The 21872-nt window shown below is 34.2% G+C and overlaps 3 protein-coding genes across 3 annotated transcripts in view; 1 reads left to right on the forward strand and 2 right to left on the reverse strand.

The window, feature by feature from the left end:
* Positions 1-9134, forward strand: part of LOC108362899 (Myosin-7a binding protein) — a 92013-nt gene extending 82879 nt beyond the window's left edge. The window contains exons 14-19 of the mRNA XM_017616051.1: positions 139-352; positions 430-1396; positions 5420-5884; positions 6148-6288; positions 7435-7559; positions 7639-9134. Of these exons, the coding sequence (XP_017471540.1) occupies positions 139-352; positions 430-1396; positions 5420-5884; positions 6148-6288; positions 7435-7559; positions 7639-7837 (2111 nt within the window). The 3' untranslated portion in view covers positions 7838-9134. The remainder of the gene's footprint in view (positions 1-138; positions 353-429; positions 1397-5419; positions 5885-6147; positions 6289-7434; positions 7560-7638) is intronic.
* An 8280-nt stretch (positions 9135-17414) lies between these two features.
* The window catches only part of LOC108362891 (lysM and putative peptidoglycan-binding domain-containing protein 4), a 20944-nt gene continuing 16486 nt past the window's right edge, over positions 17415-21872 (reverse strand). The window contains exon 5 of the mRNA XM_017616044.1: positions 17415-18445. Coding sequence (XP_017471533.1) covers positions 18177-18445 — 269 coding nt within the window. The 3' untranslated portion in view covers positions 17415-18176. The remainder of the gene's footprint in view (positions 18446-21872) is intronic.
* Rpt1 (26S proteasome regulatory subunit Rpt1) lies at positions 19921-21448 on the reverse strand. Its single transcript, XM_017616042.1, has one exon. It carries the CDS (start codon positions 21311-21313, stop codon positions 20012-20014), a length of 1302 nt encoding a protein of 433 aa, XP_017471531.1. The 5' UTR covers positions 21314-21448; the 3' UTR covers positions 19921-20011.

The following is a 21872-nucleotide window of genomic DNA, read 5'->3' on the forward strand; positions in this document are numbered from 1 at the left end:
TATAATGTAAGTGTTTTTTTTTTTTTTTTTAATTAAGCAACTCATTCGTATTTGCGGAAGACTTTTCTCCATTCCCTACTTAGTTATGAAAAGATTCTGAAACAAAACTATCTGAATGCTTTACTTCCATACTTTCAGGCTCTATTGCAGAGCGTGAGTACAAAAAGTGGAATAATGCGGTGGAAATGCCGAATAATCCGTACGCGCCGGAGGCGTTGAAGCGTCGCATCAGCGGTAGCCAAGAACGTTTCATGGATTTACCGAATATAGTTCCGAACACGGAAAAAAGTCCCATATCTCTGATAAAAACCGATGCGGCAGACGACAGTCGCAGCGAAATTGATTACAAAAGGTAAATTTGAAAAAATATTCTACATTCTACATGCAATACTTGTTTCCCGATTATACAATTAAAACTTTTGTGATCAGATACAGCCGCGACTACTACATTAACGATGATAAAGTGTCGAAAACTAGTCCGAAACACCAAATTGTCGCTACAGACGGTAGTCGACCGAGTCCGAATATCAGTGACGAACCCACAACAGACATAGCCATCAATGAGGTAAATTGCCACACCAAAAATACATATAAGAGTATCCCGCTGTATACTGATCATAGCGACTCTCATTGGACCCTTTCCACCACTCCAGTGCATCGTAGCAGCTCCCTAAAATTCATTAGCCGTCGCTCACCATCAGAATCATATTACAATCTCACAGCAAATGCAACCTCCACTTCCACTTCCACTTCCACTTATAATCAAGCACATTTACCACCACGATCATTCACCTCAGCATCCCATTACGAAAGTTCGGACCGCATACACTTTAAAGACAACGACAACGGCAACGACAGCTCCAGAAACGCGAATCGACGTCGCAACATTAACAGACATAGCGAATACGAAGATACCGGCAACCTAGACGCGGACAATTACAATGACATAGACAATTACAGTGACGACATACGTTCGCAACGGTCGTGGAGAAGTGCCAGCGCTGCTGCCAACTATCCTGCTACGCTTCCTAAGCGTCGTGCCCACTCCTCACTTAGTTTTTATCGAGGTGGTAGTGGTGCGTCGGGAATCTCGTTAGCGACTAAAACGCGCACGCTACCATCGAGTCATATTTTGTCACAATTCGAGAAGCAATTGCTCCACAAAGATCTCAAACGCGACAGTTTTCGTGCCGCTTCGGCGACGACCAAAGATTTCGTAATGAATCCACTTTACGAGAAGGACAATCTTAATAATATCGCTACAGACAATGAAAACAGTCCAAATGCTGAAATAGCGCAGCGGGGATCGAGCGAACAAATGGACTCTGGAGTCGACAGTTGCTTAAATGGTCTCAGTGAGACCGACGTTAAAACGAGCAATACTAGTTTGCTCTTTTGATGAGCTACTTACATACTACATACATAGAGTTTGAGGAATGAAAGAAATATGCGATGCTCTTTTTTTCGCTTAAAGCCAGCCACGAGTAAACATATTACTAGTCAGTAGTGCAACGCATAAACGTTTGAGTTTTTCATGTTCTAAATATAGCATATTATCAATTTATAAATATAGCATAGTTATGTAGGTAAGGTGCGGGTATTTATGAAATATTCTCGCGCGTGGATTGACGAGGGCCATTGTAGAATAAAGTTACACCACCCACAACGTACCAACGAAGTTGTTTGCATTTACCCAAACATACATACATACATACATACTTATAAATAATGTCGATACATATTTGCACAAGCTAGGGCCCTATAATCTACTTTAGCGGCCTTATCACAATAGAGGTATTCACGATCCGGTGCATACTGTCTAGCATGGGGCATAGATAGCATAAATAGCATTATTGTTGTTGTTTGAACACATGAAACATATAAGCCAATCATCCTATTTATGCTATCTATTCACCATGCTACACAGTATGCACCGGATCGTGAATACCCCTAATGTCAATAAAAGCATGTACGCATGCAGTTTAATACTTATGCAATCTAACCATGTATGATGTATGTATGTATATCCGATTATTGCTAACTATTGTGCCACCTTAGCTTTTTTAAACACTAGGTGTGCATATTAGCGAATTCCTAATGTAACGCACCCTTTTTATTAAATATGTAAATGAATGCATTAGTTCGCCCAGCTTAAGCACGTAAAAGTCGTTTAAATGTGTAAAGGTATGTATACTGCCGGAACAAAGTATTGGCACAGCAAAATTTTCACACAATATGCAACAATTTTTATTCTAATATTTTTCCGCCAATTTTGTATACGAATTCCTAAACTTTGTGCAAAACTCGCAAAAATTCAGCAAATTTTCATCAAAATTTTAATTCATTTTTTAATCAGATTTTTTAGAATTGTTTTGAGTATGCAGTTTTGCAGCCAATTAAATTTTAGTAAAAAAATGCAAGTTCGGAGTTAGTCCATAATCCCGTTGATTTTTGAGAATTTTTTTTTTGATGAAGGTATAAAGTATTTTCGAAAAAATTTTTTGTATGGAAGAGACTGCATGAAAAGAAATTGCCAAAAATCAACGGTAGCTACTTAAAACTTACACTTTATAAGTAAAATTGATTGGGCTACAAATCTGCATATCGAAAAAATTCTGAAAAATCTGATTAAAAAGTAGAAAATTTTCATGAACATTTGCTGAATTTTCGCGAGTTTTGCACAAAGTTTAGGATTTATTATATTTTTATTTTTTTTTGTTGTAGAATGAACCATATTTTTATACGAAATTAGCGGAAAAATATTAGAATGAAAACTGTTGCATATATTGTGAAAAATTTGCTGTGCCAATACTTTGTTTCGGCAGTGGATGTATGTATGTAATTGCTTTTCGTAATTGATTTTGAAATTATCAGTTGCTTACTTTGAGTTATACATAGATTTTGATTTCGCTTTTCTTTCTCCCAACATTTATTCCATTGAAACAAGTTGAAATTTTTCTTTAGTTAGATATACGCCAAATGGCTTTGAATTATCGTTATTTTTATTGGATATTGTGTACCTAAGCTTTAAGTAACATTGTCATGAAGATGTATGCTCTTTTTGAATAAATAAATAATTATTTCAATAAAGTTTACACATGTTAAGTATCTACGTAGTTAATAAACACAGCTATATGTATGGCTCCAGAAAATGTATTTGCATAAATTTATTATATACATAGTTGAAAGTTGAAAACTAAAAAAAAAAAAAAACAAATAAACAATTTTAAAGAGACAAATGTTTTTAGTAAAGTTAGTTATTGAAAACAAAAAACGACAAGCAAATCGAAGAGGTAAGTATGTTTTCATTTGAGTGCGTCCTTTAAATTGGCTAGTAGCTACAGCATTATTGATTTTATGTTATGTATAAATGCATATTTTGGTAATTTTACTAACAACATTTGTTTCACTGAGTTCACCATTCCACACATGAAGAACACAATGAAAGCAAGAATATGAACTAACGCACACTAACATAATACAGGCTCCACTTTGAACCAAAAAAAAAACGGTTTTTATAAAGAAACTTATCGCCAATCGCGGTAATTTATGCAAATGGAGCCAACTCGCTTAATTATAGTCTACCTGCTGCAATTCGAAACGAGTTGAGTTTTCTTTTGCCAGCCGGTTGCCATAAACTGAGGGGCTTTTGCAAAGATTACAAACCCATTTAACCTTTAGTATAAACGTACATTTACACGCTTAGATGGATACCCATACTAAATGCAAACTTTGCATGCTGAGTATTTTAAAAATTTGTGTTAACATACAAATGTATTTGCATGTACATATTTACTTACATAAATACATGTCGCACGTTTAATAATCTACAGATGTAATTCTAAATTTACGTTTTTGGAGATTTTATCATCACAATTAATAAAATTTATAAGGAGAATATGTTCGGGCTAACAGAAGACAAAGTTTCCCAAAAATGGCGAAGATTTGTGTCTTTCCATCTGTCTTTTGGTATACAAACTCTATGTATTGCGTTTTCCTACAAAATTGAAATTTTCAATTAGCTCTGTATATTATTAAATGTGTGATGCACTTATGCACTTGATTTTGCCTAACAACTTTGATGGACTTGGGCGCGGCTAAGATATTGACCAAAAATTGTCATTTTTCACACAGATAGTGTTTAGGGCATAATGCACCATATTTTGACTATTACCAATCGAAATTCTAGAAAAGCGGATTTTCGGTCTTCGCTAGTATGTACATATGTATGTGCAACAAATGCTCACGGATCATAAATACTTATGTATACATATATATGTACATTCCTGAGAAAGTTTGAAGAAATATTTTGGTGTAATCTGTTGCAAAGATCACAATCAGGATTCTCAGATATATCTTCTTTTTTGTTTTCTGACAAATGGCGAATTTTCAAATAACACATTTTCGAAGATCATAGCGTTTTTTTTATATAAAGCTCTTTTGCTCGTGCTTTTTGTAATGTATGTATGTATGTACATATGTATGTATGTATGTATGTATGCATAAACATCTAAAATCTCACGTGATGTTATACGTCAATCAACATATTTTTGATGAAATATAGAAAACTGCCAACTGAATTTAAACAAAAAAAATTCATTAAAAATTTTGACACATGTGTACCGAGGCGAATCAAATCAGCTGATCTAACAGCACCACCTTATATAAATTCGCCTTGAATGAGAAACAAAAAACCAAGCTCCAACACATACAAGTCTATGCGTATGGCTTTTTAAAGATTGCAGATTGAAGTCTTTGATGGGGTTTAGTATAATGTAAAAACCTTATTTCGAAAAAAAATGTCAGCTACGGCCTTTCTACAATTCAACAACGATATAAACAATTTTTATATAAATAGAAATAATCCAAAGTAGATTCATTTTGGCGATAACTTGTGCACATTTTTCAATTTATAAACCTTTGTTAAAGCTACTTTACTTTTTATGAACTAATAGCCTTAGTTTATTCGTTTATCAATCACTTTCTTGACCCAGTATACATATATCCATCAAAAAATTTCATTTGCGTGAGAACTACATATGCAGCCCCTCTTCTCGCATAGACACACTAATACATTTACAGCACATACGTATATTCCAATGGGATCACCATCTAATGCGACACACCTACAAACATACATACATACATACATCCCCATAATCTAATAATCCAAAGAAACAACGGCTTTGTTAACATTATTTGATTCTTGGTCTTTGGTGTTTTTTCTATTTATACCACTCTCTTTTCATAAAACAATGCAAAAATATCATAAAACACAAAAACTTCATCACCAATCTCACCAATCCTCCAAATACACACATCTCTGAAACGTTTTGGTTAAACATCGTAATCGAAAATACATATGTATGTATGTATGCGTTTGAAATATATATATATGTATAAAACATACAACCGAAAGCCCATCGAGCCACATTCCGCAGTGTATGAAGCGCTTCCCGCCCAAGTGGTGGAGGAGAACAATGCATCCATTGAAACACTTTCCAATCAATCCATGCAATCGGTAAACACTACCACCACCAGTGACGACTCCGATACAGTGCGTATTTACGATTTTAAGAACCAACAAACCACCACCCTTCGCAATGAGAGGAAGACGCCAACGGCCGAATTAATAACCACTAAAGATTCTGGCGAACCGACATTGCAAGCGGCGGTAACCATATCCACATCCATAGAGGACTCGCCACCAAATTCTCCAAATGCGGCCGAAGCGAACTCTGGTGGCATAAACCCCACAATCGCGCGCACACCAATCACGCCGACGCGAGGTTCCACACCAATGGCGTTCAAATTTCTGCAACCGAAACGAAAACTAATTGATCCGAGTAAAATACTATCACAGGACGAAGGTGCAGCAGATGCGGTGAGTAGGGAAAGATTTAAGAAAAGACATATCGCTCATTTGCTGCAAGAGTGTCATAATCAAAAAAAAAACACCTCATCTTCTATGTTGTGTAAAAATTTCATAGCTGTATCGATTAACCGTAGCCCATTAGAAGAAAACTTTAAAGCAGGTTTTCTCGAGTTTTTAATTTTTTTAGATTATGTCACTCTTGCAGAAAATAGTTAACCGGCTATTCTTTGAGTAATAAATATGTACATATTTATTTCCGATTCCATTTTCAGCTCCCCAATTCTCCACCTGGGGAAAAGGCGGTAGTCGAGGAGGAGGTGGCGCAAGTTATGCCATCCGTGAAAGCATTGGCCCAAGCATTTCTCTTCAGCTCAAATAAGTATTCACCCGCGGAAAAACGCTGGAAGAAGGGGGTAAGTAAACTTTTTTGAACATAAGACTTCGTTTAAACTTAACTAAAAGTCCGTAAGAATTAATAATTTCTGTATAGGACTCTACCAAGGTGTGATTGACAACTCAGGTAGGCTCTCTTTTAAGGTAATATTATGCCAAAAAATATACACAATCGATTCAAAATTCATACAAAATTTTTTCAATTCGACTTTATAGGATGGTTCTTCTGAGAGCAATGTCAAATTCAATCACACTTTGTTGAATAGATTTTGGACTCTACTAAGTAAATAATGTTGTAAAACCACCACCGCAGTCCTTTCTAAAAGCTTATATTAACCAAACTACATACATACATATGTATGTGGATTTGGGTTGAAAAACTTATGAAATTGATTTTTAAGATTTCCATAGCAATCGTGCCTTGGAACGAAGCTATCAACCATTATTAAACAATTAGGGTATGAACCTAAATAATGACGAATTTATTAGGTAACTCTTATTTAGTAACCTTGTTTATATACCTACACTGAGGGAAATAGTGTATAGTAAAAATTAATACTTTATATTTGATTATCATTAAAAATGTTCGCATTTAAAAATAATATTTTCATACAAAAATTTAGCACGCACTTATTTGAATGTTCACATCTGCGTATGTACATATATCGTCACCTGAGTGGAATATCGATCTATCTCGGCAGCCAGTTCTAAAACGCTGTATCTCAGAAAACTATCTCAGCACATTTTCAATGTATTTTCTTTCAGCTGTGATAGGGCGTTTTTGAACCGAATTCTGAGATAGGGCGTTCTTCAACCAAATTCTGAAACAGGTCGTTCTGCAATCAAATTCTGAAGTAGGGCGCTCTTAAAAAGCTTTCTGTGATACGGCGTTTTCGNAAAGGGAATTACTTTAGCTTTCAAAACCATTTTGTTTCGTATCAAAATGCCGCTGCTGTCGAAAGCGCTACGAAATCTCCCCTATTTCCGTTCCCTCCCCCCTCCGTAGATCCGTCCCTGGCCAGTGGTACATTGCATATGATGCTGCTGCCGTGCATATTTTTACCATTTAGTGAAATAAAAAAATAAAATGTATGCCTTTTAAAAAAGTACCGTTTCGACTCGAACTTACTGACTATTTTTACTTTTAATATTTTTACTTCTTGCAGGTCCATAACATGCCATCCGTGTCGCATACCAAACCAGGAGTCACAAAGAAAACTGAGGCTAGTCTTTCCGTCGTTGAAATAGCAGAAGACGCCACGATTGCATCGGATCTATCGTCATTAGAGACGTAAGTGAAAAAGCCCACATGAAGAAAGTTGTGATTTTGTGTCGATTGATTCCAAAATATTGTCTCCCTTTTCGGGCAGGGATCCACCAACTAACAAGGATCTATCGAACATCGCATCCCCCGATACGCTTTTATCGACATCTCCCTCAACGATAAGCCCACCTGCAGAACACGCAACAACAAACGCGGAAGGCAACAAAAGTACAACAAATGCGTTACGGCGTGTTAGCATGTTAAAAAGTAATATTGCTTTCTTTGAGAATTTAAGGTTCAAGTAAATATTCTTGATAAATAAGTTGGAAAATTTATCGAAGCAATCGAAGTGTGGTTTGTTGTAAACCCAGTGCTGATTGGAAACTATTTCACGTGAAAAAATAGTTTCTCCAAATTAAAAATGCTGGGCACCTGGGCACATTGCAGAAATATAATAATCGGGCTATACTAACACTTATTTATGTACACATAAAGTTACCTACATTGGGCTGGCCCAACACAATACACAGGAAAATAAACTTTTTGAAATTTGCCTGCTGCCGCCCCAGAACTGTAGAATATCGAAAATAAGGAGACCCATATTTTTTTAATTGGAATCTAGTTAATACTGGAACCGTGCCGCCTCCTCTCTGCAGTTTACCATATATTTTACTTCTATTCTTTCGTAACGCGCGTGATGTGGTTACGAACACATAAATTAACACATTTTTTGTATATAAAAAAAAAGATTATCGATTATGAAAAAATAGTTAGTAAAATTTCGGAAAAGTTAAATGTGAATCATAATTTATTTTTTGAAGATTTCTGAAGAGAAATATTCTTAGTCGATCCAAAAATGTTTGATTTTAATAATTTTATAGCGATTCTAGGAAAAATTGTATTCCCCTCTTGTAAAATATATGGAAAAGTTCCAAGCCCCGGCGCAACAAAGGCTGGAAGTGTAAATTTTTAACCGATTTGAAGATTTTCTAGACCCGAATTAAAAAAAAAAAGAGTTTCGATTTTTATGAGCAAATGGCGTAAGTCGAAAAATTAAAGAAACTAGAAGTAAAATTTTTCTTGGTGACAAATTGCAGATTTTGGATGTGGTAAAAATGTTTTCTGGGGTCGTGGAATTCGATTCTGACGAAAGAAGAATCACGAAATTTAAAATGACCGATTCAATATGGCACACTTTATCCACAAAAATGCAAAGGATAAGAGTTTTGAATAGCATCCACCTTATTGGATTGGCCATTATGAATTTTACGATTCTATCATCCGAATCGGACTCAAAGACCTTAAAAACGTTTTCATTACCTTCAAAATATTGATTTAAAAATACGGCTTTCCTTATTTTTGACTTTGAACAGTTCTTCCTAATGTACATTCAATCATACACATACATGTACATCCTTATGTATGTATGTACATTACGGTGCCCTCAATTTTTTTTTTTCAAGACCTCACCCCCTAATTTCATACGTACAAAGTGTAAGGTTCCATAACGTCGAACTACAAAATATTGACAATGTATACTGTTCCAAAACGCAGCCGAAAAGTTAGCGAAACGCATCGCCAGAAACAAAGTTGATGCTTCGTTTGTTATTGGTTACGATTTGTGTTTTAAAAACGGAAAATTCAGAAAAATCGTTCAATGCTATATTGAATATTCAAAATGTGAATTGTATATGGTTGCAATGTGTCGCAACTCTGCATATACAAACAGTTTGAGTACCGCAGTATAACAGTTTCCAAACATTGTATTGATCCGATTTGGAAGTCAGCCTATCATTGCCTATTTTTATAGATTATTCCAAAATCATTTAGAGGTCGCGACTTGTCACTTTAGGTCAAGAAAGTACGGTTTTGTAGATTTATCAGTTTTCGAATGACTACTTTTCATTCAATTTTAAAGATCGGACATGTTGTGAGAAGAGGATTTATTGGCCTTTAAAATGTCGTATATCAATCTCTTGTCAGACTTGGACTGTCAGGAATTTTCATCGGGTAAAATTAAAAAAAAATAACAATTTCTTAATTTTTAAGTTTTTACCATCACTTAATTCCATAATTTCAAAATTTATAGTACAATCCAATACATATCAACAAGGTGTAGTAGCATTAGAGCAAGTGTCAAAGTGGTATCGAAAGTGTCACAAACTGTTTTGATTTTTTTCTTCTAAATCAAACCGTGCCATGTGAAAAAAATAAAAACTAAAAAATTGAGATTGGAAAAAATTAAAATTGTTGCAACTTTCTTTCTTAGTAAATTTGTTTATTTCTCGAAGCATTGATCTATCCTTTGCAAGACCCAGTAATCAGCGGTTGTGCTGCTGAGATGGGCGAACATTACAATCTATTCACATTACAAGCTATTCAATCTTCAATTGTTTTGTATGGACAAAGGTTTTACATGCAAATCGATTTCAACAATTCAGAACTTTTGTGAAAATTACATTTAATATTTTCGAAGCCAAATAATTTAAGAAAATCAAATCAGCTGCTATAAATGATTTTAGAGAAATCTATAAAAATATGCAATAATATTTCTCATAAAAAGGAGAGAAATTAGAGGGCGGGGTCTTTTGAAATTTCAAAAACAAAATTTTCGATGGGCACCCTAATGTACATATGTATGTATGCACATATGTACATTTATGCTATCTGCCCTTACAACAAAAGTAATAACCAGTAAATGAGTTGGTAAATTCTTTGCTAAATGTTAAACCCTGCAATGTCCTACGAAACTGATTCATTAGAAAATCGCATACCAAAACTTAAACAAATACATACATATAAAATTGGACTACAATGCCGCAGCTGAAAATTTGTATCATCCCTTTTGTGGCTCCATTCGGCTTAACTATACTTATTTTATATACGCAGTATTTACAAGAAAAAATAATGCATATAAAATTTTTCAAGATGCCATATTTACACCTTTATTCTTAAAATTATCATACTCATTCTCGTAACAGATATCATATAACAAATTATAAGACAAAAACCTAGGCTTCAAATGGGTTGGTTTTGTCGCCGACATAACGATTGTCAAGAACAAAAACAATTATAACAATCAGAAAACAACCAAAACTAAATAATAATCAGGGCTCGGATTTTGACGACCTAAAGAGTACCAAAAAACTACCTTAAAAAATAAAAAATGAAAACTCCTAATAATCCTGGAAAATAGCCTAAAACTAAGAAATGCCCGGAAAAGGTTTGAGTTCAATGAATTTTTTGAAAAAAAATCCATTGGTTTCCATTACATATGTATGTATGTATGTATGTTCAAGATACTTCAGAACATCATCAGAGAAAGACGATATCTGTAAGAAAAACTTTAATTTAAAGATACTTCTTTAAAAAGAGCTGATCTGAAGATTTTACATACAATTCAAAATATTCCCGCTTCACCTGTATAGGCGAATTTAGTTTTCTTTAGAGAAACTTCTTTTTAGTGTCATTTCGAGAGCTGAATCTGAAAAGAAGTTAATGAAACTTTCCTAAACCACTCCTGAAGCTTTTAGCATTTTCTATATCCGGCGCTTGATTGATGTATAGCGGAAAATTTTAAACTTTATTTTGCTTATTCTGGGTTTCCAAGGGTTTCCATAAGGCTAAGTACGGACCACTTATGAAAACGGTCAAGAAAAAAATAGCTTTTTTTCGTGTGTGTGTGAATGGTAGTGTCCAAGGAATTTTGACATCTGACATTTCACAGCCTATGTCATATGAAAATTATAAATTTTGTATATTAAAAAATTTGTTTCTAGCATTTGAATACTGCACGTGCCGGCATTTGAGCCTACTACACACAGAATTTATAGCCGACATCTCTACCTACTCGGCTACGGCAGTCAAAAGCTTTTTTTCTTTTAAATGCGTATTTTTCATTTGTGACCAGTGTGCAAACTTCTACCTCATACATATATGGTAGATCTACCATATATTTTTTTTTTAAATTGGGTGTCTACCACATCTACCACACAATTCTTAAAATCTACCACATTTTAAGGCAGAACATTTGTTTACAATTTTCACATAACTCTAAAATTTTAATTCAATTCTTATGCGAAATATAAAAATTAATGAATGAATTTTTAAAAATGTACATCATACAATTGCTGTAAATATATCTGTGCCTTAACTTTTTAATACATGTCAAAAATCCGCATATTTATGTTTGCTAAAGTATTAAGCAATGGAAAAATAATATGGTAGACTTTTTGCATAAATCAATCTGTAGGATTTTTCTCAATTTAATGAAAATTTTTTTCCATCGCATCAATTGCGTTAAATTTGTACAATCCACTTGCACTTATATTTCTCGATCTAATTTTTGAGTTGTGCCTCTTTTGACGACGGTGTGCGTTATGTATACCCAATAAAAATATGAATTGGAAAATCTACCAAATTTTTTTTGCCGATTCTACCACACTAAAATAAAAAGGGGTTTGCACACTGTTTGTGACAATGAAATCAGTTCCACTCATATGGAAATCGGGAAACTGATCTTGTGGAAGTCGTAGAGCTTTTTATTTTATATGTAAATCTTGACACAGAATGCTTTTACTTGATAAAATTTCTTTACAAATAATTTATCAAGAAAACACAGAATTGGGCGGTCACGAATATTTAAAAAATATTAAATTCGGTTTTGAATAATAGTAAACAAGTGACAACTAAATCGATACATTAACACCACTGGAAATATCAAATTATGAGTTCCATCCAAATGAGAAAAAAGTCCTAATTTTAATTACGGACCATTCATATGACGACCGGCTACATCTATCGAAACTATTTGCCAGAAAAATATTTAACGAAAAAAATTTATTAAAACAAATAAAAATTGAAAAAATAGCCCAAAAAGTGCGCTTAAATCGAAAAAAATACCTTTAGGTCAAAAAACCGAAAATTACGTAAAAATTAGCTAATAACTTTTATTTTTTTCTATCTAAAGCCTACGAATAGAGTTTCTATATTACAAGGAAATGCTTCCGAAGCTTCATAAAAACGATGGAATTGCATCAAAATCCGAGCCCTGCTAATAATATTTGTTTGTATTTAAAAAACTAATTTAATTTTTCGATGTATTGCTTATTACCAACTCGCTTACTTTTTCAGTAGTATGTAAGCTTAGAAGTTAACAACTCGCACGACACGATCAGCGGAATATAAGTATGTATTACCGATTCGTATATTCACACTTCCTGAAAATAACAAGAACAAGAGTTACCCCATTTCGATAGCGAAATTTCTTGCTTCCTTGTTCCGCAACCGATTTCCAGCTCGCTGACCCTTTCCACCAGCTAATCTTTTTTTACCATATGAAGATCGCATTGGCATTCTTAGTTACAAAGTTAAATATACATACATACATATGTAAATGGCCGTTAAAACTTTGCAGCACCGCAATTATAAACAATAAACAAATAACTAAGCAAAATGTATGTATAGATATGTAATAAACTCCAGCTTCTAAGTAATTTGGCACTCAACGTTTGAACTCCAATGGATGGATAATGAGACCATGAGGCAATTTGGTCTTTTGAATGCCGTTAATGTTTGGGAAGTATGTATGTATGAGGTTGTTAAGGTTTTATCGGCCTATATAATTCGAAAACTCGTGCCATAGAATTTTCGGGTGGTATATACTTGTATTTTTTCCGACTAATTCTTAGTAAGTAATAAAAAAAAAATTATATGTATCTTTATTTGTGTTACAACCAGGGTACGAAAATAAACTGTACAAAACAATTCCCATTTGCTCATCGATCATCATATCATTTGTGGTTTTGTACAGTTTTGTACATAGTCAGAAACAAATTGTAAGATTCACTGTCATTTTCCCCAACGAGAAACGTTTGCATTTCGTTTGTGACAATTGTCCCATATGGTACGTTTTATATGTGTGCAAACGTTTCAATTACGTGAAAAATATTTTTTTCTGTAAATTTTCATATCCAATTCGATTAAAAAACATTTTTATTTTTTTATTTCATTGCAGCCATTCGTTTTGTATTTAGTTATTGCATATATGTACATACATACATATATTTTTTTCTGCACGATTCATTTCGTTTGTTGTTTCGTATGTAACTACTAACTACTGTAGTGTACTATCGCCAAAGTGCTCAGCCGTTTTGTTTTCGTATTGTACCGAACTGTTAAAGTAATAAACGAAACGAAATAGTAACGTACAGTATAGTTTATTTTCGTACACTGGTTACAACATCAAGGTGCACACGGCAAATTCGAGAAGGTGGGTCAAGCATCTAGCAAAATGTATGAAGTGCTAATTATTTTTTGTTTTTTTATTTATTGTTGGAGATTTACTTTATATACATATATATATATATACATATATATTTTAATAAATACATAAAAAATTTGACAGCCGTAACTTAAAAACTGGCTTACTAGAAACCGATATTCGTTAAGGCCTTTCTACATTACGACAATGATATTTATGTACATGTATGTATGTATGTATGAACATCTGGATATACTACCTACCATAAATTTTACCAAAGAGGTTAAGGAATCATTTAGTTTTAAGTGTGACTTAATTAATCCATTCGTCACTCTAATTATAAGTACGTAAGTTATATGCATATGTACTTATGTATATCACTATCGTATTCTCGCCTATGCATACTGTAAGTATGTTATATGGTTTATTTATTGAAATTATGAATTTGCCTTAAGTATTACACATACATTAGGGATGTTAATTGTTTCGGTTTTTAAAATCCCGGGATTTTCGAGATGTCGTTATCACAATCCCGGGATCCCGGGATTAGTCCCGGGATTTAGATATTCATTACTTTTCAACAACTTAAATCGAAAAAATTGCTTCTATATTGTTTGAGAAGCTCTCCTACCATAAAAAAATAATAAATAAATGGCTTTGGAACCTACTTTTTTATTTGAAGTGGCGTTTTTATTTTTTCTCTCTGACGTCAGGATTTATTTTAGAGGACTTTGTAATTTCAAAGACATGACTAATTCCAAAAATTATTTAAAAATTCAATGCGATGTATTTAGAACAAAAATATGGGTACCAATTGCAAGAATTAAATTTAAATTAGAATTAAAAAAATTAAAATTTTTTCGATTCACAAGGACGAATAGGTAATTTTTTAAGCTGATAAAGTTAGAGGGACGAAATTCATGGATGTTATCGACTTTATTTAAGTCCTTAAGATATAATTTTTTCAAAAACAAATATTGCCAAAATTATGGATACAATTTTAGAAGGACATTTTGAGTACTTACCAGTCCTTATGCACTAAAGCATTGAATCTGCTTAAATTCTACAGAATTTCCTCTTTAATTTGATACACATACTTCTTCTTTAAGCACATTTCACTGAATTTTTTAAAACATTTTTAATTACTGACGTCAGAGTGAAAAACTAAAAACGCAATTTTACTACATATATTTGGCACATGGTTTCGCGAACGTATTGATTTTTGTGTGTCAAATTTGCTATCGCAATGTGTTACAATGAGCTACACATTTATGAAAAAATATTTATTATGAAATAAAAAAAAAGAAATATAGCCAATACTGGTAAAGAAAACGAGTTTCAATTATTGCCATCAGTGCAAATTACAAATCCCGAAAATCCCGGGATTATTTGCTAAGAATCCCGGGATTTTCGAGACTTAAAAAACGGCCGGGATCCCGGGATCGTGCGATTAACATTCCTAACATACATGCATGCATATATGTTTGATATGTTTGTACATCAATGCTTTCAATTTATTTCAGTTAAAGATGTACAATAAATACATATATATGTACAAAATTATATCCTAATTACTAAAATAATAAATAAAAGCTTTGAAAACAATTGCGCTGAGATTTTTAATTTCCGATCTAAGAACAAGTTTCAGAACATTATAGTATATACTTACAATAATCGAAACGTTTTTAGCAAACGAGTTTGGTGGTAGCTAATAACCTGGGAACGGAGATAGAGTATATGTATTCGATTAAGAATGTCCACGATTTAGCTTTCCCGATTTAGGCGATTCAGAAATAAAGTCCTCTCTCGACGTACGAAAACCACACTCTATAAGTCACTCATCATGCCCGTGTTGGTATTTGGCGCCGAAGCATGGACAATGACAACATCCGATGGGGCAGCTCTTGGAGTATTCGAGAGAAAGATTTTGTGGAAGATCTACGGGCCTTTACGCCTTAGCGACGGCGAGTACCGTAGACGATGCACCGACGAGCTTTATGAGCTTTACAACGACATGAACATAGTTTAGCGATTTACAATGCAGCGGCTCCGCTGGCTTTGCCATGTCGTTCGAATGGACTCCGACGCTCCAGCTCTGAAAATATTCAACTCGGAACCCGCTGGTGGTAGCAGAGGAAGAGGGAGGCCCCCACTGTGTTCGAAAGACCAAGTGGAGAAGGACTTGGCTTCACTTGGCATTTCCAATTGGCATCAGTTGGCACAGAAGAGAGTGCTTTGTTGAACTCGGCCAAAATCTGTTAAGCGGCTACAGCAGAAGAAAAAATTGCAAGTTGATTTTTGGAAATTTGTTTGCTGAAGATTGCCCATTTTATTTCATAAAACATATGCCCGAATTTTTTTATTTTATATGAGAACTTTAGACATATTCGCATGGCATCGTGCAATAAAGCCATAGGAAATAAGGCTTATGGCTTTAATTCACTTAACACGGCGCGGCGCGATCGCGTCGGGTTCGGACGCAAAGGCGCGCGGTGGCAAGCCCACGCGGACCGCCGCTAAAGAGTCATTTACTTTTTGTATTGAAATAAGATCGTATGGCCTTATTTCTCATATGTAAAGTTTTTGGCGGCCGCTGTGGTGTAGTGCTAAGCAGTGCGTGCTTCCACTCCGCAGCGCCTGGGTTCAAGCCCTGGTCAAAGCAAAATGCAAAAAAATTTAGAAAAGAGATTTTTTCTTAAGAGCGGTCGCTCCTCGGCAATGCACTTAGGTCTCTTTTTATGCGGTTTTTCAAACCATTTTTGTGCTATAGCGATTTTGCTTTTGTGAGAGTTGTTAATAACTTATTTCAGTGTGTAAGTGACAATACTTCTGATAATTAATTTGTCTTTGTATTCTTACATAATTCATGTATTTATTGTGATTTTTTTGCTTTTGGTTAAAATACAGATAAAACTTTATTTATTTCTTTAATGTTCAGTTTTACATGGTATAATAAGTGTTGAAAATAAATTGTTTTGTTTTGCTTAATATTGCCTCGTTGGATTTTTTTATGCAGCTTTTTAGGTTTTACATGGAGTATCATCTCCTGTTTTTGTATGAAAGTAAATAACTTTTTTATGCGGCTTTCTGAGGAACGCATTTACCGCATAAAAAAAAGACACAAGTGTATATATATATTTTTTCATGTATGTTACCGCGTAATTTTGGACCACGCTAACTGATTTCAATTTTCTATCGGAAAGGTGGTGGCTCAGGGGTGGTCCCATACTAATTTGGTTTAGATCCGATTATTGGAACATGAAGAAATTAACGGCACTCCCAAATTTGTATATCAGAACTGAAGTCGGTTGTTTTTTTGCTTAAAAATTAGTTGTAATACAGACTTTTGTGATCCAGTATTTTGAATTGGTTTGACTAAAATTATATTACTGGAAATAATTTTAACCAAAAATATTCTCCTGAGTTTTGCTCAGTACATGACAGCAATGCATCGGAAACAGAGGGTAGAAGCAATTCCCAGTTTTATAATCTGTTATTGAATTTACAGGAGGAACTTATTTTTGCTTATTATAGTTTTTGTAATTTTGCTTACAAAAACTCAAAAATTGGTGACAAAAACAATTAGCTCAATAAAAATTATCTAAAATTAAATAACTTTTGTAAAAATTGGTTTTTATTTATAAAATTCGTTTTTTATCATTCAATTACTTTTTTACGTATACATATGTACATAGTTTGTCTGTATGTATATCACACACAGCTTTGGAAGATATTTATTTACAAATTCTGTTTGATTTAAATCTAAATGGTTTCGATAAAAAAAACACTTACAAAATTGTCACGAGAATCAAGTAATTTAATTACAGAAGTTTCCGAATACAACGTTTTCTTTCTAGCAAATCGCGCGTCAAGTTTTTCGACTTCCCAATACATATACTACATACATACATACATACATATGTATGTAGCTATGCATATGTTATTTATAATTTTAAAAATTTATAAAGCGAACAATCCCATAATAAATATTTTAACGGAACTTGTAACAAATAGGTGACAAGAAAACTAAATTACGCCCAGACACATTTTTATATTAAAAGATACATAGGTATTGAAGATTTTCCCTTAAAGAGAGAAGGCACTTTCGAACTTTACAACTCTGTCTTTCTTCTTATATGGTTATTTAATGTTACATCATATTTTAAATTGTTATTTAGCTTCTCGACTACTCCTATACGGTTTCCATATTCACTACTCTGAAAATGTGTGCAAAAGATCACAATGCATAATTGTTTACCTGTGCTCTTAGTTTTTGGTCTTTCAAATAATTCCTTAACCATATTTGTAAGTGAGCATTTAAATAAAATAAAGAATAGAATTTTGAAATAAAAATGTTTGCCATTCACATCGAATCAATTGTGTCACATCGCTGTTGTTGTATGATTGTTGTGATTGCTTCCGCTGCTGTGAGGATGTGTCCAAAAAATCACAACTACCAATGGTATGGCAAAGCACAATGCCAAAATAACGATAAATAAACACACCCATGTCATATCTCCATCCGAACCAGACCAGAGTAGAGTACTTAAAGAAGGACCGCGTATAGGACGCACGTGAGTCTCAGCAAAATCATCATTGAGTATGTCTTCCAGCAGTGCTGCTGAGTCATTTTCAGTGCCATGGATGGAGTCTGAAAAAAATAATAATGAAATTGTTTGAAATTAAGTATTAGTGGTATTCATCTAAACTCCTAAAGTTAACAAGTGCTTAAATTAACTGTTATTATGTGTTGTTATAATTACATACGTACGTAAATGGGAACAAGAAGCTCTATTGAGGTTACCAATCAAATAACTTATTAGGACTGCAAATGTTTTGGTATAAGGCAAATACTCATTTAGTAACAAGTGCAGTAGACGCACATTTCTAAAACAAACAAAAGTAGTGGGTTCTATAGAGGCATTTATAGAGAATACAACAATTTTTTTTTTTTTGGTGGAAACAAAAAATTTAAGTTTTGTTTAACTGTCAAACTGTTTTTGTAACTGGTCAAAAACTTGACTTTTAAAACTTAAATACCTCGTAAACCATTGATGATATTTCAAAGATTTTTATGTCGCTAGAAAGGTACCCAAGGCGAATTTATATAAGGTGGTGTTGTTTAATCAGCTGTGAGTAGCGTTTGATTGTCAAAATTTTATATTTTGCTAGTGAGTGAGTGAAAACGTGAGAGTGTTTGCATTTTCTGTCTCCCTTTTTCATTCGGAGAAGAATAGCTGAAATTTGACAATGACCAGCTAAAAGCAAAAACAAAATACAAGTAATTGTTGTATTTGTTGAATCGATACCACCTTATATGAATTCGCCTTGGAAGTACCTCTCTTTTGACAAACAATAATTGTTATTCATTATTGAAAAAATTTTTGGAAAACAAGTTTTTATAAAATTTTTTTTCTTTTTAACAAATGTATTTTTTTCTTTAAAAATCACTACATTAACATTATATATAAATACCACCATAAAAAAGGGTGTAAATCGAGCTTTTCTTTGATATTCAACATGTCTTATCTAAACAATCGCAAGTATTTTTGCAGAGAACACCTTCTGCGTGGGCGGCCTTCGGTCGCACTTAGGGATTATAACCCAAACGAAGTAGAATTCTCCTTTCTGTGGTGCCGAAGAAGAGGGGCTGAACACCTTTTGCAGAGTACACCTTACACAGTATCCATCACGAGGTAAATATAAAATAGTAATACACTTTCAAACACTTAAAATAAGTAAAATGTTAATGTTTTCATGTTTTCTCCTTTATGTGATTAGCTAATTTTTTTAGGTTGTCAATAACGTGATTTAGATCTACATGTGCAAACAAATTATATTTGTTTAAAAATGGAAGTAAACAACGAAATATTTGAATATGCATAGATTTTTATAAATATTTAGTGATATTTCAGCCAAATCAGTGTTGCACCAATGACATGTAAACAAACCGACTGACGTTTTTACAGGAAATAGTGCTTTTTGCGTTCCCGTGCACTTCTGCATCTGTTGTCCTTTTACTCTCACTTGAGAGAGTAAAATTGTATTTTGACATTTCCACAGGTTTTAGTCCGAAGTTCAAAGGAACAGACTAATTTATGAATTCGCCTTGCTAAATAAAATAAATTGAATTTAACGATTTCTTTATTGTTTTATTACGAACTTATGAATGTTCTGTTTGGTAGAGTACATTAAAGAAAATACTAGATACTAATATTTAATTATACGTCATATAACGTGGAGTAGCGCTGAATTTAGCGTAGCTCTTAATGACTTTATTGACTGCTTCCAAGAAGTCCTTTTCTGTAGCGACTTTACGGCGAGCACGTATTGCAAACATGCCCGCCTCAGTACATACCGAACGTATTTCCGCTCCAGTCGAATTTGGACAAAGACGTGCGAGTAATTCGAAACGTATATCACGCTCTACAGACATAGAACGGGCATGAATTTTAAAAATATGCGTGCGCCCCTCCAAGTCAGGAAGCCCAAATTCTACTTTGCGGTCCAAACGCCCAGGTCGCATCAGTGCAGGATCAAGTGTATCAGGTCTGTTGGTAGCCATAAGCACTTTTATGTTACCACGAGGATCGAATCCATCCAACTGGTTAATTAACTCCAACATGGTACGCTGCACTTCATTGTCGCCGCCAGCACCATCATCGAAACGTGCTCCACCAATTGCATCAATTTCGTCGAAGAATATTAAGCAAGCTTTTTTTGATCGGGCCATTTCGAATAGTTCACGAACCATACGCGCGCCCTCGCCCACATACTTTTGAACAAGCTCTGAACCAATAACACGTATAAAACAGGCATCTGTACGATTAGCCACTGCCCGAGCACACAAAGTTTTACCTGTTCCAGGAGGACCAAAAAGCAGCACTCCTTTTGGAGGCTCAATACCAAGGTTAACGAACTTTTCCGGATGCAAAAGTGGCGTTTCTACTACCTCTCGTAATTTTTCGATCTGTTCCTTGCAGCCTCCCACATCGCTGTACGTTACGTCTGGTTTATCTTCTACCTGCATCATTGTGACAGTGGGATCAATTTTTGGAGGCAGTGGAATATGTATCTGATACTTGTTGCGATCGACACCAACACGCATGCCCTCCTCAATATCAGTTGGCGCTACTGAATCTGCCAAATCAACAACGAACTTGGCAAATTGTTTTACATTTATGATATATTTCGGATCATCCGAATCGGCATTAATTATTTTTGTGCAACGGGCTACTTGAAGTGGTTGCTCATTTTGTAATATTTGTTTATCAGCTGCTAAGTCCCAAAGGGCTGGTGGTGCTAGTCCGGTGTCACTCTCTTTAATTCCTGTAAGCTCGTTTACTTGCTTAACAGCTTTCTGGATATCTTCCTCAATGGTTTTAATGGCCTTATGGTATTGACTCTGGCCGTATGTCTTCAAAAGCTCAATATCGCCTTCATCCAGCGATTTTATTTCTTTTTCTTCGGTCTCATCAGCTTTAATTTTGCGCTGATCATCTCCCAAATAATCCGGCATTTTCACAAAACTATTTTAAGTTAAATTATGAAACCCTATTTTCGATACGGCAGCAATGACTAAACAATTTGGAAATTAGAGCTGACAGCGATGTAAATTGCCAAGGGGAAGCTTTGAAAGCCATATGAAAACATGGGAAAAATGGAAATGAAACGAACAAGGTGATGGACAAATATATTATTATTTTTGTCTAGAGATAACAGCTGTTAAGAGCCTGTCAGACGTGGCAATATTTCCGTCTTTCGCACGCAATTCGCTATCAAATTGAGAAAGAGAAATTTTATTTCGATGTGTGAACAGCCAGAAAGATCTTTCTGTCACCCTTCGGAAATCAGTTTCAGAAATAAAAGTTGCAAGGTGGGACTGCAACTGCAAGAGCGAAAATCGATTTCGGAAATATATTTCAACTTGCTCGTGCTGTACTAGCAATTTTTATTTCTTCTGCAAGTGCTGTCAAACTAATCGAGTGTTGCCGTGTGGCCCTGATCGTGAGTTTGTGTAAAATGATAAAAAATATTGTTGAATTAAATATCAAAAATGCTTGAAATATATTATTTTG

Source organism: Rhagoletis zephyria, unplaced genomic scaffold (assembly GCF_001687245.7).
Source record: "Rhagoletis zephyria isolate East Lansing unplaced genomic scaffold, Rhagoletis_zephyria_1.1 Rzeph_scaffold_01136, whole genome shotgun sequence".
Taxonomy (NCBI): domain Eukaryota; kingdom Metazoa; phylum Arthropoda; class Insecta; order Diptera; family Tephritidae; genus Rhagoletis; species Rhagoletis zephyria.

Coding starts and splice junctions, on each gene's coding strand:
- Rpt1 (XM_017616042.1), bottom strand. CDS start 21,313: ATGCCGGATTATTTGGGAGATGATCAGCGCAAAATTAAAGCTGATGAG.